This window comes from Nansenia antarctica (genome assembly GCF_963989245.1).
Source record: "Nansenia antarctica genome assembly, chromosome: 20".
Lineage (NCBI taxonomy): Eukaryota > Metazoa > Chordata > Actinopteri > Argentiniformes > Microstomatidae > Nansenia > Nansenia antarctica.
In genome coordinates this window covers 14,595,502-14,608,523 of record NC_137693.1, presented here as the reverse complement: position 1 = coordinate 14,608,523, position 13,022 = coordinate 14,595,502, and the positions used below count along the sequence as shown (strand labels likewise).

Here is a 13,022-nt window from a genome sequence, read left to right as displayed (position 1 = left end):
GAGAAGGTAGGGACATGTCTGGAGAGAAGGTAGGGACATGTCTGTACTGGAGAGAAGGTAGGGACATGTCTGTACTGAAGAGAAGGTAGGACATGTCTGTACTGAAGAGAAGGTAGGGACATGTCTGTACTGAAGAGAAGGTAGGACATGTCTGTACTGAAGAGAAGGTAGGGACATGTCTGTACTGAAGAGAAGGTAGGGACATGTCTGTACTGAAGAGAAGGTAGGGACATGTCTGTACTGAAGAGAAGGTAGGGACATGTCTGTACTGAAGAGACGGTAGGGACATGTCTGGAGAGAAGGTAGGGACATGTCTGAACTGGAGAGAAGGTAGGGACATGTCTGTACTGAAGAGAAGGTAGGGACATGTCTGTACTGAAGAGAAGGTAGGGACATGTCTGTACTGAAGAGAAGGTAGGGACATGTCTGTATGAAGAGAAGGTAGGGACATGTCTGTACTGAAGAGAAGGTAGGGACATGTCTGTACTGAAGAGAAGGTAGGGACATGTCTGTATGAAGAGAAGGTAGGGACATGTCTGTACTGGAGAGAAGGTAGGGACATGTCTGTACTGAAGAGAAGGTAGGGACATGTCTGTACTGAAGAGAAGGTAGGGACATGTCTGTACTGAAGAGAAGGTAGGGACATGTCTGTACTGAAGAGAAGGTAGGGACATGTCTGTACTGAAGAGAAGGTAGGGACATGTCTGTACTGTAGAGAAGGTAGGACATGTCTCTACTGAAGAGAAGGTAGGGACATGTCTGCACTGAAGAGAAGGTCGGGACATGTCTGTACTGTAGAGAAGGTAGGACATGTCTCTACTGAAGAGAAGGTAGGGACATGTCTGCACTGAAGAGAAGGTAGGGACATGTCTGCACTGAAGAGAAGGTAGGGACATGTCTGCACTGAAGAGAAGGTAGGGACATGTCTGTACTGGAGAGAAGGTAGGGACATGTCTGCACTGAAGAGAAGGTAGGGACATGTCTGTACTGAAGAGAAGGTAGGGACATGTCTGCACTGAAGAGAAGGTAGGGACATGTCTCTACTGAAGAGAAGGTAGGGACATGTCTGCACTGAAGAGAAGGTAGGGACATGTCTGCACTGAAGAGAAGGTAGGGACATGTCTGTACTGGAGAGAAGGTAGGGACATGTCTGCACTGAAGAGAAGGTAGGGACATGTCTGCACTGAAGAGAAGGTAGGGACATGTCTGAACTGGAGAGAAGGTAGGGACATGTCTGTACTGAAGAGAAGGTAGGGACATGTCTGTACTGAAGAGAAGGTAGGGACATGTCTGTACTGAAGAGAAGGTAGGGACATGTCGGTACTGTAGAGAAGGTAGGGACATGTCTGTCTGTAGAGAAGGTAGGGACATGTCTGTACTGAAGAGAAGGTAGGGACATGTCTGTACTGAAGAGAAGGTAGGGACATGTCTTTACTGAAGAGAAGGTAGGGACATGTCTGTCTGTACTGAAGAGAAGGTAGGGACATGTCTGTACTGAAGAGAAGGTAGGGACATGTCTGTACTGAAGAGAAGGTAGGGACATGTCTGTACTGAAGAGAAGGTAGGGACATGTCTGTACTGAAGAGAAGGTAGGGACATGTCTGTACTGAAGAGAAGGTAGGGACATGTCTGTACTGAAGAGAAGGTAGGGACATGTCTGTACTGAAGAGAAGGTAGGGACATGTCTGTACTGAAGAGAAGGTAGGGACATGTCTGTACTGAAGAGAAGGTAGGGACATGTCTTTACTGAAGAGAAGGTAGGGACATGTCTGTAAGGTTGATGTCTTCTGAATGTTTACAGCAGGATTTGAATGAGTAACAAAATGACAAATATACGCATCAGAAATGTAGTGTAGCCTATCCACCTCTTGTCTTGTCAAAAATGCCAATATCAAATCCTCAGGCACCTGATGTGTGTGCAAGGTAGTGCTCAGGTTGCCAGGTGAATCAGGTTGTCAGATGAATCAGGTTGCCAGATGAATCAGGTTGCCAGGTGAATCAGGTTGACAGATGAGTCAGGTTGACAGATGAGTCAGGTTGACAGATGAATCAGGTTGCCAGGTGAATCAGGTTGTCAGATGAATCAGGTTGTCAGATGAATCAGGTTGACAGATGAATCAGGTTGCCAGATGAATCAGGTTGTCAGATGAATCAGGTTGTCAGATGAATCAGGTTGTCAGATGAATCAGGTTGACAGATGAATCAGGTTGCCAGATGAATCAGGTTGACAGATGAATCAGGTTGCCAGATGAATCAGGTTGCCAGGTGAATCAGGTTGTCAGATGAATCAGGTTGTCAGATGAATCAGGTTGACAGATGAATCAGGTTGCCAGATGAATCAGGTTGTCAGATGAATCAGGTTGACAGATGAGTCAGGTTGCCAGTGCACTGTTCAATGTGTTTAGCTGCTCGAGTCAGTTGGTCATGTAAATGACAGACATTTACTTTTATATATATATATATATATATATATATATATATATATATATATATATGTATATAAGAAATGCAACCTGAACTGTTTGAGGCTAAATCACATTGGCAGTATAATAATGTGAAATGCATTTAATCCATTTCAAACCCTCCAAGACGTTGCTATCTTGAATGACATTCGTCTAATGTATGAATGAAACCAGATGAATGTAGACCATATTAAAACAGATTATGTCATGTTCTATGCATAGCAGATTAATCGTTTTATAATGTTTTTCCCCACATTTAAAACCCCATTACCACCACCTGGTCTCAGGTTCCTACAATATAAATGACCTGCCATAGCTGTCTGTTCGGTTATTTTCTTGCTTTTTTACTTTTCCTGGAAAACTCATTGGCTTGGCATGTGAATCATCTATCCTCCAGGGGTGCTGGGTAGCCTAATTGAAATGGATCTAAAATTATCGACTGTGTGATTGAGGCCATGAATTGGTTCATCTTGAAGATGAGCAACTTTGACAGAATGGGTTCTTGGTGACATGTCCTGTCTGTTAGGCCTACATCAATCTTCCTTCATACAATAGGACATTAATAATGCCATTCTTCTGAATGATAGTAGATGTTGACTTTGATTTAGATTCAAAAGTCTGCGTTCTTGGTTCGTTATCACTGATGTTGCTGAGAGATAAATGCAGTACAACAATACCATTTGAGCTCAACTTTTATACCAACAATCTGCTTTTCAGAGTGGTACTTTTGGCCAGATCTTCTTTTTCTTATGACCCTAACCCATATCTCGTCCCTGGGGATCATTCTCAGTTCGGCCTGGGTGATGTGAGACCATTCTGTGTTCCATCTCCAGCGTAATGAGAGCTGTTAGATGTGTGTTCCAGGAAAATGATCTGATTTTATTTTTAGAGCTCTAATTAGTCTTCATCTCTGGAGGTTTTCTACTAGGAACATGATGAAACGTCTCTCACATCCAGTCTGATGAAACGTCTCTGACATAATTCAACGCTTAGGTTGTGGGTTGGATTCCTACTGGGACCATGAACAATGTATGTATGTAATGTATGTAATCATTGCAATGAATGTCAGTCGCTTTGGATAGAACCCTCAGCTAAATGGCTCGTATTAGTCCTGCCAGCCCTTCCCCTGGCTGGCCCCCACCACCACCACCACCACCAGCCCTTCCCCTGCGCTCTCCCTGGCTGGCCCCCACCGTGCACGCCCCGCCGCACCAGTCATGATGTAGTCCATGGATCTGATTGCCCTGTATTGCCACCGGAGCTTTAAACGGTGCTTTTGGGGCTGGTGGTGCTGGTGGATTTAAGACATGGGAACGGGTGAGTTGCTCTCAATTGCCTCTAACTCTCTCTGACACATCCGATCACTTCTTTGGGCACTGTTGTGGATACTTGAGGAGTTGGGAGAAAGTTGCTGCATTCTTGTTCGATTTGTCGTTGACATTTTTTTTGTGTGTGTGCAGATATTTGTTACAATTGACATAATAGTTAATAGATGCGGCTCGTGTGAAGGTTGACATGATCGGTATGTGTTTCTGTCTGAACCCCGGGGTCTCAGGGGGTCTCAGAGCAGGGTCTCTGTTGTTGTGAAAGAGGCTGTTGCGCCATCGCGTCCTCGGCAGGCTTCGTGCGCGCTTCTGGGTTTTGCACGCGCGTTTTTGTTGTTGCGTTGTTCTTTTTAAACAGATTTATGGAATGATAGATTAAGCACGTGTGAACTTGACGAGTATTTGATTAGGAATGAATGATTATTGATATTATTAAACGCAATAAGGGTCCATCGCGTCAGTCACCAGTCTGCTGAACGGGAGTGACGCACTTCAACTCCAACCTGACGCCCGCGTCTTGCGTTCTGGATCGCTGTCAACATTGATCACAACTTTTCAGAGAATAAGTATTTCTTAAGTTTTAGACACGTCTTGGCCGACCAATACCTCTCCCCCAAAACGTTAACGTACAGTATAGCCTCGGCTTTTGATGTTTGGCTGGACCTGGAAGTCTATGTTGTGCTCGTATGGAAATGACCTTATCAATCCATATTCTAAAGCTGACTGACTTAGCCAGGCCACGATATCATATCACCTGCCCTTGTCTTAGACGTTATTTGGTTTTTTATTGAACATTGATTTTTTTAAACCCATTGCCTTTTTCAAGTATTGCTTTTCTGCTCATTATATTGATCAGTTTCCAGGATGAACCCTGCAGGAACACACGACCCATCACTTAACTCAAAGGTGGCTGTCGTTTCTCACTCACAAAGGGGGGAACACCGCCCTTCCAGGGCCTCCGCATATGTCCACAAAATTCCTAAAGATTCCAAAGAGGCATCATTGAGCCCCTCTAAAACCAAAGAGGCATCATTGGGCCCCTCTAAAACCAAAGAGGCATCATTGGGCCCCTCTAAAACCAAAGAGGCATCATTGGGCCCCTCTAAAACCAAAGAGGCATCATTGGGCCCCTCTAAAACCAACGCTGTGCTGTACGCTATCTGCAGCCTGTCAGCTCAGACAGTGTGGACAGTTGGAAACTGGATCCAGAAGCAGAGAAGCCCTGTCAGAGAGGAGCAGAGCGGGACTCTGGGTAGAGGGATTAGGCTGGACCGTGTGTGACACTGACACTTCCACCAGATGGTGAGCTGCGTGCGTGCGTGTCAGAGTCCCAACTGTACACTCACTGAGAGACTCCTCAGATACCTGACGCTCAGTCTCCGGGGGGCCTCTCTGGGTGGGAGTTACGCTCCTCCCCCCCTCTGGTTCTGTGCTGTACTATCTGTGTTCACTGTGTGTGGAGCATCGCAAAGATGCACAATGGAGTATTTCACTCATGTGTTATAGAAGAGAAAAATGCAACAACAACAAAAAAAGGGTTTGATTGTTCTTGTCAAGACGCATGTTGTCTGTAATGTCTCATATCACTGTTGGTTCTTCACATCTCACACACCCCTGTTGTGTGGTGCTGATTCTATCACCGCCCCAGAGTCTGCACTGTGTTCAGAGTCTTCCAAAAAAAATTTTTTTGGGCCATTTAGCAGACGCCTTATTCCAAAGCGACTTAGAAACAATACATTTGACTAAGCAAGTGAATCATCAATCCACCAGTCGTAGCAGGAAGAGTAATCCAGCTCAGGCCCGGGGCCATTGATAGAAGGAAAAACCTTCTTCTATAACCTTCTTCTAAACCTAGCCTCTTCCAAGATCATCATGGGACATTTACAGTCTGACCTGCTGAATATGTTTGTTATCGAGTCACTCTGCTAAAGCCTGGATATGGTGCGTGGCCAGGCAGACATGCAGACATGCAGACTTAGTTAGAATTAGTCGACTCTGTCCTGACTGTGGCCTTGGCAGGCAGAGAGGTGAGGACAGTCCAGGAGGTCTAGTATCATTAGGTCAGGCTGATTGGGTTACCAGTAATCTGCAGGCCGCAGCACCGGCTCCTTGACGTCTCTGATCCCCCGTGGTCTGTCTGCCTGAGCGTGTGCGTGCGTGTGTGTGTGTGTGTGTGGGTTTGCATGTGTGTGTTAAGGTGTGTCGTGTGTGGTGAGCGTGTTTAGATTAGAGATAGTGATTCCAACTCCATTGAAGCCCTGTCTGTTCTATTTGGTGTCTCCTCTCTCAAGATCTCAGATCGACCCTCCTGCGACCCAATGAGATGGCAGAGAACGAGGCAGACTGCGAACTACCTCTGAGGCGCACAGGGGTCAAGGAGCAGCGCAACGGACAGTCTGCTCAAGGTCGGCTGCTGAATCGACCTCTATGACCACAGATTTGACATTGTTTAGTGATAGAAGTATTTAGGAATTGTGCTGATTGAAATGCATTTGAAAAAGGTCGAGGTAAACCTCACTTTGTCTATGTGTCTGTGTCTGTGTCTGTGTCTGTGTGTGTGTGTGTGTGTGTGTCTGTGTCTGTGTCTGTGTGTGTGTGTGTGTGTGTGTGTGACAGACATGTTGTCACTGAGGGAGAGGAAAGAGAGGGACCGCGAGGAGCGTCTGTCTCTGGTGTTGTGGAGGAAACCCCTCCTCACGCTTCACTACTTCCTGCTGGAGCTGCTCATCACCCTGAAGGACTGGACGTGGAGGTGAGCCCCCTCCCAGAGCCCCTCCCTCCCAGAGCCCCTCCCTCCCTCCCAGAGCCCCTCCCTCCCAGAGCCCCTCCCTCCCTCCCAGAGTCCCTCCCTCCCTCCCAGAGCCCCTCCCTCCCTCCCAGAGCCCCTCCCTCCCAGAGTCCCTCCCTCCCAGAGCCCCTCCCTCCCAGAGCCCCTCCCTCCCAGAGCCCCTCCCTCCCTCCCTCCTAGAGCCCCTCCCTCCCAGAGCCCCTCCCTCCCTCCCAGAGCCCCTCCCTCCCTCCCTGCCCACTCTCTCCTCTCCTGCATTGCCATGAATTGTGTCGTGTTGCTTTAAGAGCATTTAGTTTGTAAAAAAAAAGAAAGTTAAATATTATAATTTGTTATAGGCTACATCTTGACTGTCCCTCCTAAGTCCCCAATAGTTGGTTTATTGTAAAAATAAAAATAAAAAGGATTCGTTCTTCGACTGCCAATGGTCCTAGCATAGGTTTGTTCTTCTTACGATGACTGATGGATAGATGATCAGGCCCACGCGCCCCTCCCGCTCCAGTTCTAATAGATCGCGCATCCCGGGAATTGCCGACATGTGTGAAAGGGAGCAACACGGGAATCTACCGGCATTTGGCTCATGTGTGAATGGTGAAAATGCCTGGTCGGCACAGCTTGGGATTCCATGGAAATTACAGGGAACTATGTGTGAAAGAGGCTATGTTGCATGCGCGATTCATTTGCAGGCAGCTCTTGCTCAGAGCGATCACAATGCGGTCTGTCCGCTGCATTTGTTGTGGGAGAGAGGAGGAGACGGCTAACCTCGCGTCACCAGGTTCTCTCCAGGGAGACTGTCGGTCTACTCGTCTCTCGTGAGCTCGGTTGTAACGTGAATCGCAGAACACAGGATATGTTAGATCATCGTTTCTCAACGGGGGCGTTCAGACAACATCGGGGGGCGCTTGAGCAAATATTTTTTAAAGGGGGGCGTTGAGGTGTTCTTGGGGGGCATAAAGTATTATTATTATTTTATTTTTTTTTAAATTTGTTTTTCAGATTTTATCCCTTTTTCACCCAATTTGGTAGCCAATTGAACCCAACCTAGCATCCAATTATCCCCTGCCTATTGCGATCCGCCGCACGACCCCGTGGCCGGCAGTCCCAGAGGAGGCCGCCAGGCAGACTAGCTGACTGGCTCCTCGAGCCCAACACTGTTATTCCGGCACCCCGGGGGCGCTGTTGCGCGACGGATCCTTGTCCGGAAATACTCCTATACCGCCCTCGGGAGCGGCCGCCCAATATGCCGCTCCCCGTGTGTGCCCCAGCCATATCCGGATCTGGCGAGCTGGGATTCGATCCCAGTCCCCGGTGGGCAGCTTGCACTAGTGGCCAGTGCTTAGACCGCTACACCACCGCGGGGCATAAAGTATTTTTCTCATGAAAAACAGCTGTCAGCAGTGTTATTACGGGTACGTTCGTAGTCAGAGTCAGTCCATGTCTGACGTTCGTACTAGTCAAAGTCAGTCCATGTCCCCGCCAGTGACGTAAGCCTGTCATGCCAAATACTCCCTCCCCGCGTATAGCCTACACACTACCCTCTGCGCTTATGCGTTCACTTCGTTCGCTTCCTTTCAATACAGCTTATTTAATTTAGTTAAAATGAGTTCTAATACCATACCACCACACCAGAACATCACAGCAGGAACAACCTATGTCAAAAAAAAAAGATCGTAATAAACCAGTCCGGAAAGTTCTCTGTCGCTTAGCCTACCAATAATCTAACCTGGAGAAATCAGCTACGAATGTCCCCTCCCCTCGCAGGTTCATCACAGTATATTACATAAATGTATTACTGTTAAGTGTTGTTGTGGATGTTATCCCTAGTGCCATTCTGAGGTTAGCATTGCGATGTGTTCGTCTTAACGTTTACAAACTAAAATATACGATCGCTTTTTAGTGATATGTTGCTCCTCTTGTGATGCCCTGGAAACTAACACATAAGCACTCCGAACAGCTGTCAGCGTCTTTTGTTGCTATAGGAAACCACTACTCTGCTTGCGATTGATCAGCTGTCAGCAGTGTTATTACGGGTACGTTCGTAAATGCACGAACGGTCAGTTCGCTCGGACAAAACCGTGCTTTCAGTCAGAGCGCCCATCTCTGAGCGCTCCCGGAGCGCAGTGCTCTGAACTTTGGAACTTTGTTAAATAAGTTTTGATATGATAAATTCCACTAACAGATTTGAACTAAGTGGTCAGTTTATGAAAATAATACGGTAGAATACTAAATAGAATATTTAAATAATAGCCCCCTAGCGTTTGCTGCCATATGGTGACACCACCCCCCCCAAAGTCCAATAAAAAATGAATAAATATTAGCATCATAAAACAGTCTGTTTGTATTCTCTGATGTTGTCTGAGTTTGTTTAACACTCATAAACAGCATTTTTATTCACATTCATATGGCTTTTCTGCTCTCTGGTAAACGAATAATAATGATATTCCAACTGCCCAGTTAAATCAAATCTATTATTTGGTGCTTTTTAAATGATATAACACAGAATATTAGTCAACATTAATATTCAGGGGGAAAAAAAAGGTAACTTTTTTTTTATGGGGGGCGGTAAGAGACCTGGATAATGGACAGGGGGGCGCTGGCCCAAAAAAGGTTGAGAACCACTGTGTTAGATGCTTTACAGTAATTCCCCAAATGACCAGATAAAGTAGCTAGATTTGTCGCTGGTCGCTTTTGACTAATTAAGTCGTCATGGGGGTCTGGAAAGTCGCCAGATATAGCGACAAAGTCGCCAAGTTGGCAACACTGTAACTGAGACAAGACTGCACCGCTTTCGCCACGTCACGCGCGGTATCAACCAATGAAAATGCGTAGGACATGCAAGATACGCCCCTATATTTGCATACCGATCTGATAATCGGGGAAAGAATGAATGTGGAAAAGAATATATACTGAAATCTGTGAATGAGGGAATAAAAGAAAGAATAAATGTATAAATACCAAAATCAATTACATGGGAATGAATAGGGGAATAAATACATCAGGAAATAAATATATACAGAAATAAATGTGTAAAAGAATAAATAAATACAGGTATATAATTACTGTGTGTATTTATTTATGATTTCAAATTGTATTTATTTATTTCCTTATTACTGTGTGTATTCATTTATTTATTTATTCATTCATTTATTTATATATATGTGTGGTGGCCTGGGAAAACCCGTCGGATGTCGCTGGCGTTCGTTTGTGGCAAAGAGCAAATATAGATGGAAATCGCGATTTTGGCGATTTTGATATTATGTGGTATTCTAGTACTTTGAACTCCATACTACATTATGGTGAATAAACATTTTAAGAAAACAAAAGAGAAAGTACTTATTTTTATGTTTTTGTGGTGGGTAGTTTGCTAGAGAAACAACGTCACGTTGAACGTGTCTCATTCTCAGTTAAGCAACGCACGCACACATGAGCGAAAGGAGAGACGATACTTCCACCTGTGTTATTGCCAGTTTACTGATGCTCACAATAAGCATAAAGTAATAACATCTTAACTAGAAGACACACAATGGATCTGTCCCTCGCATACCGACGAGGCGAGCAGACTCACCGCATCACAAGCAGACTAACGAGACCGGCCGATCTGCATAGGCTCCTCCCCCGACCCGGAGGAGAAAGGGGAGGATTTCTCCCCTTTCACTTTTTTTGACATGATACATTAAAATGCTCATAACTTTTTAAAATAAAGGGCTATCTCAGTCATTCAACCAGTTATGAATAGCTGAGAACTTCTAATTTATGGAAATATTAAAAAATGAAAATGTCAAAATGCCACCATGTGAAGGGTTTTCCCAGGCCACCACACATATATAATAATACAATTTTGAAAAAGATCTGAATTGTGTCACTTCGACCTGCGGTGTAAATGCAACCTTAGGCTTAATTCACACGGCAGGTCTTGATGCTCAATTCCGATTTCTTACACAGATCCGATTTTTGGGTTTGGCAGTTCACATTACTTTTAAAATGTGACCTACATTGACTCCCGTGTGAACATTCCACGGCCCTGAACAGAACCGCATGTGCAGAAGGACAATAACAATGACGTCAGGACGTCACGTGCAGCGCACTGTTTACGAAAGTAACCATTCATAACATGACGGATAACGTTACAACCGGTTACCGCCAATGAACCGGCGCAGAATTGTGATGATTGTCTCTCTGTCGCTCTAGAGTGACGTAAAAGTCGCATTAAACGCGACATGACAGTTCAGACGGGGGCGCGTTGCTAAATATCAGACATGTATGATATAATACCACCTCTGAACGCGACCCAGGTCGGGTTTTAAAAAGTCCGATTTCACGTGACTTGCGCTGTTCCCACGGTCATGCATAAATCACACCTGAGTCACATGTCGGCAAAAACGTCGGATTTGGGTCACATTTCACTGCCGTGTGAACGAGGCCTTAGTGACTTAATAGATGTACCTACAGTATACGGTGTGAATAACATGACACAATATGACTAACAGGTACATGACATGTTTATAACTAAAGTAGGCCTAGTGGACAATCTCTATATCATACACAATATGAGCCGAGTTGGCAGGTTTTCATAAACCCCCTTTGCTGTGATCTGTCGCCCTACAGTAAACAATCTGAACAATGGAACAGTTTAGCTGTTGTGTGCAACACCAAGCCAGGACTGAGGTCACACACACACACACACACACGCACACACGCACACACACACACACACACACACACACACACACACACACACACACACACAGTCTCCCCCCCCGCCTCTCTACCACTGAGGAGGATGAGGTCATGGTGGTTCAACCAGGGTCAGAGTATCAGATTCAGAGACAGACCGTGGACCCTGAGATGCACTGATCCTACCTCCCAGGCCTCTCTTTACGGAGCCACCACGGTCGTCTATAGTTAGACCAAATGAACTATGTAAGCACTAATTAGCTATTTACCATTAACCCTAATGTCGCTATTAAAGATGCCCATTTGATGTACTGCCAAAATATCTTTGTCCGTCCCCGTCCCCCCCCACCCGCCCAGCAGTTGAAAGTGGACCCCTTTAGGTAATCGTATAAGGTTGTGAGTTGAAAAACGACTTCCACACGCACACATAATTACCGCGGGCTCGGGGGATGACGTGAAAGTGTTCTCTGAGATGACGAACGCTCCTAGCCCACAGCGCGAGCCGTGCTCTCCACTTGTGCTCCCGCTTCCTCACACCTACTAGTCTGTAGTGACGCAGGAGGCCTGTTGCAAAGAAGGTCAGCGCGTACGCTGAGAGAGAAGATGTGGTTAGCCGTTTGAGGACAACATGTTTATTTTCTAAATTACAAGCGGATGTGGTGAACCACGAACACCGGCGCCAGCGCGCTGCCAGGGAGGCTGTTCCACAGCACACGTTGTCTTTTACAGCAAGTGTATTACATGGTAGAGAGTACTGTGTGGGTTAGTATATGGGTCATAACATAAAATACTTTACGGTTATGTGACTGTGTGTATCCTTTCTCGTTAAGAATCTGCGGTCCTTTTTATATACCAGTGGTTGGTGACAAACACTAGCAACAATGTGGCTATTCACTTCCGAGCAATCGAGTTTGAATTGTATTCGATTAGTTAGCTCGTTGGAGCTAAACAGGCCGTCTTGCAAATCATTGAGTGGATTTCGGTGACTTCCCGAAACGGTCTGAGTTGACGTTGACCTGACCTCGGCGCTGTGTTAGACAGACAGATGGGAGGCTGCGTTGATTGACGACGTGCCAGTCTTTTAGATCCCGTGACACTCTGAGACTAACGAGCGGGTGAAAAGGAAGGGAGTTAAAAGCTTTTAATAGTATTATGAGGGATCAGGGGGCTTAATCTCTTGCCTTAGATGCCCACTTAAACACGTTGTGCATGCCAACTCCACGTCCATCCTCTCATGTCCCTCCTCCTCTCCCTCCCTCCCCACGACCCCCTCACCTCCTCCCTCCCCTCCTTCTACTCCCTCACCTTTCTCCTCTTCTTCTCTCCCTCCCCCCCCCCCCCCCCCTCCCTCTAGGCTCTGGCGGCAGAGGCAGACAGTCTTGGCTCTCGGGGTGCTGTTCTCCCTCTTCTCCGTCGCGTACACTGTGGAAGGAACACACCAGAAGGTGAATGTCATGTTCTACACAGCACTACCTCGTCTCCTGGGGAACCAGAGTTAGGGTTAAGGTTAAGATTTAGGGTGTATGGTTAACGATTAACCCCCTCAGTGAAGAGGGTTCAACTTCACCTGAACTGTATTCACCTGCCCCTAAGTCCCGTCTCTCACCGATCCAGAAATGTCTGACGTTTTCGAGCGTCTGTTAAAACCAACAGCACCCTCTGCTTGGCTGCTGAAGGGCTTCAGATCTAGCGAGGAACAATCTCTGTGGGATCTGCCAGCCGTAATTGTTTTAATACTTTCAAACTCGGCAGCAATAAACATGTTTTCCATGT

At 46.2% G+C, this 13,022-nt stretch overlaps 1 protein-coding gene across 2 annotated transcripts in view; it reads left to right on the top strand.

Moving 5' to 3' along the window:
- Positions 1 to 3,684: 3,684 nt before the first annotated feature.
- Positions 3,685 to 13,022, top strand: part of LOC308174604 (vacuole membrane protein 1-like) — a 70,426-nt gene continuing 61,088 nt past the window's right edge. For both annotated transcript variants that reach the window (XM_080549705.1, XM_080549706.1), the window contains exons 1-4: positions 3,685 to 3,779; positions 6,079 to 6,192; positions 6,404 to 6,539; positions 12,604 to 12,694. In XM_080549705.1, the coding sequence (XP_080405831.1) occupies positions 3,770 to 3,779; positions 6,079 to 6,192; positions 6,404 to 6,539; positions 12,604 to 12,694 (351 nt within the window). In that variant the 5' untranslated portion in view covers positions 3,685 to 3,769. The remainder of the gene's footprint in view (positions 3,780 to 6,078; positions 6,193 to 6,403; positions 6,540 to 12,603; positions 12,695 to 13,022) is intronic.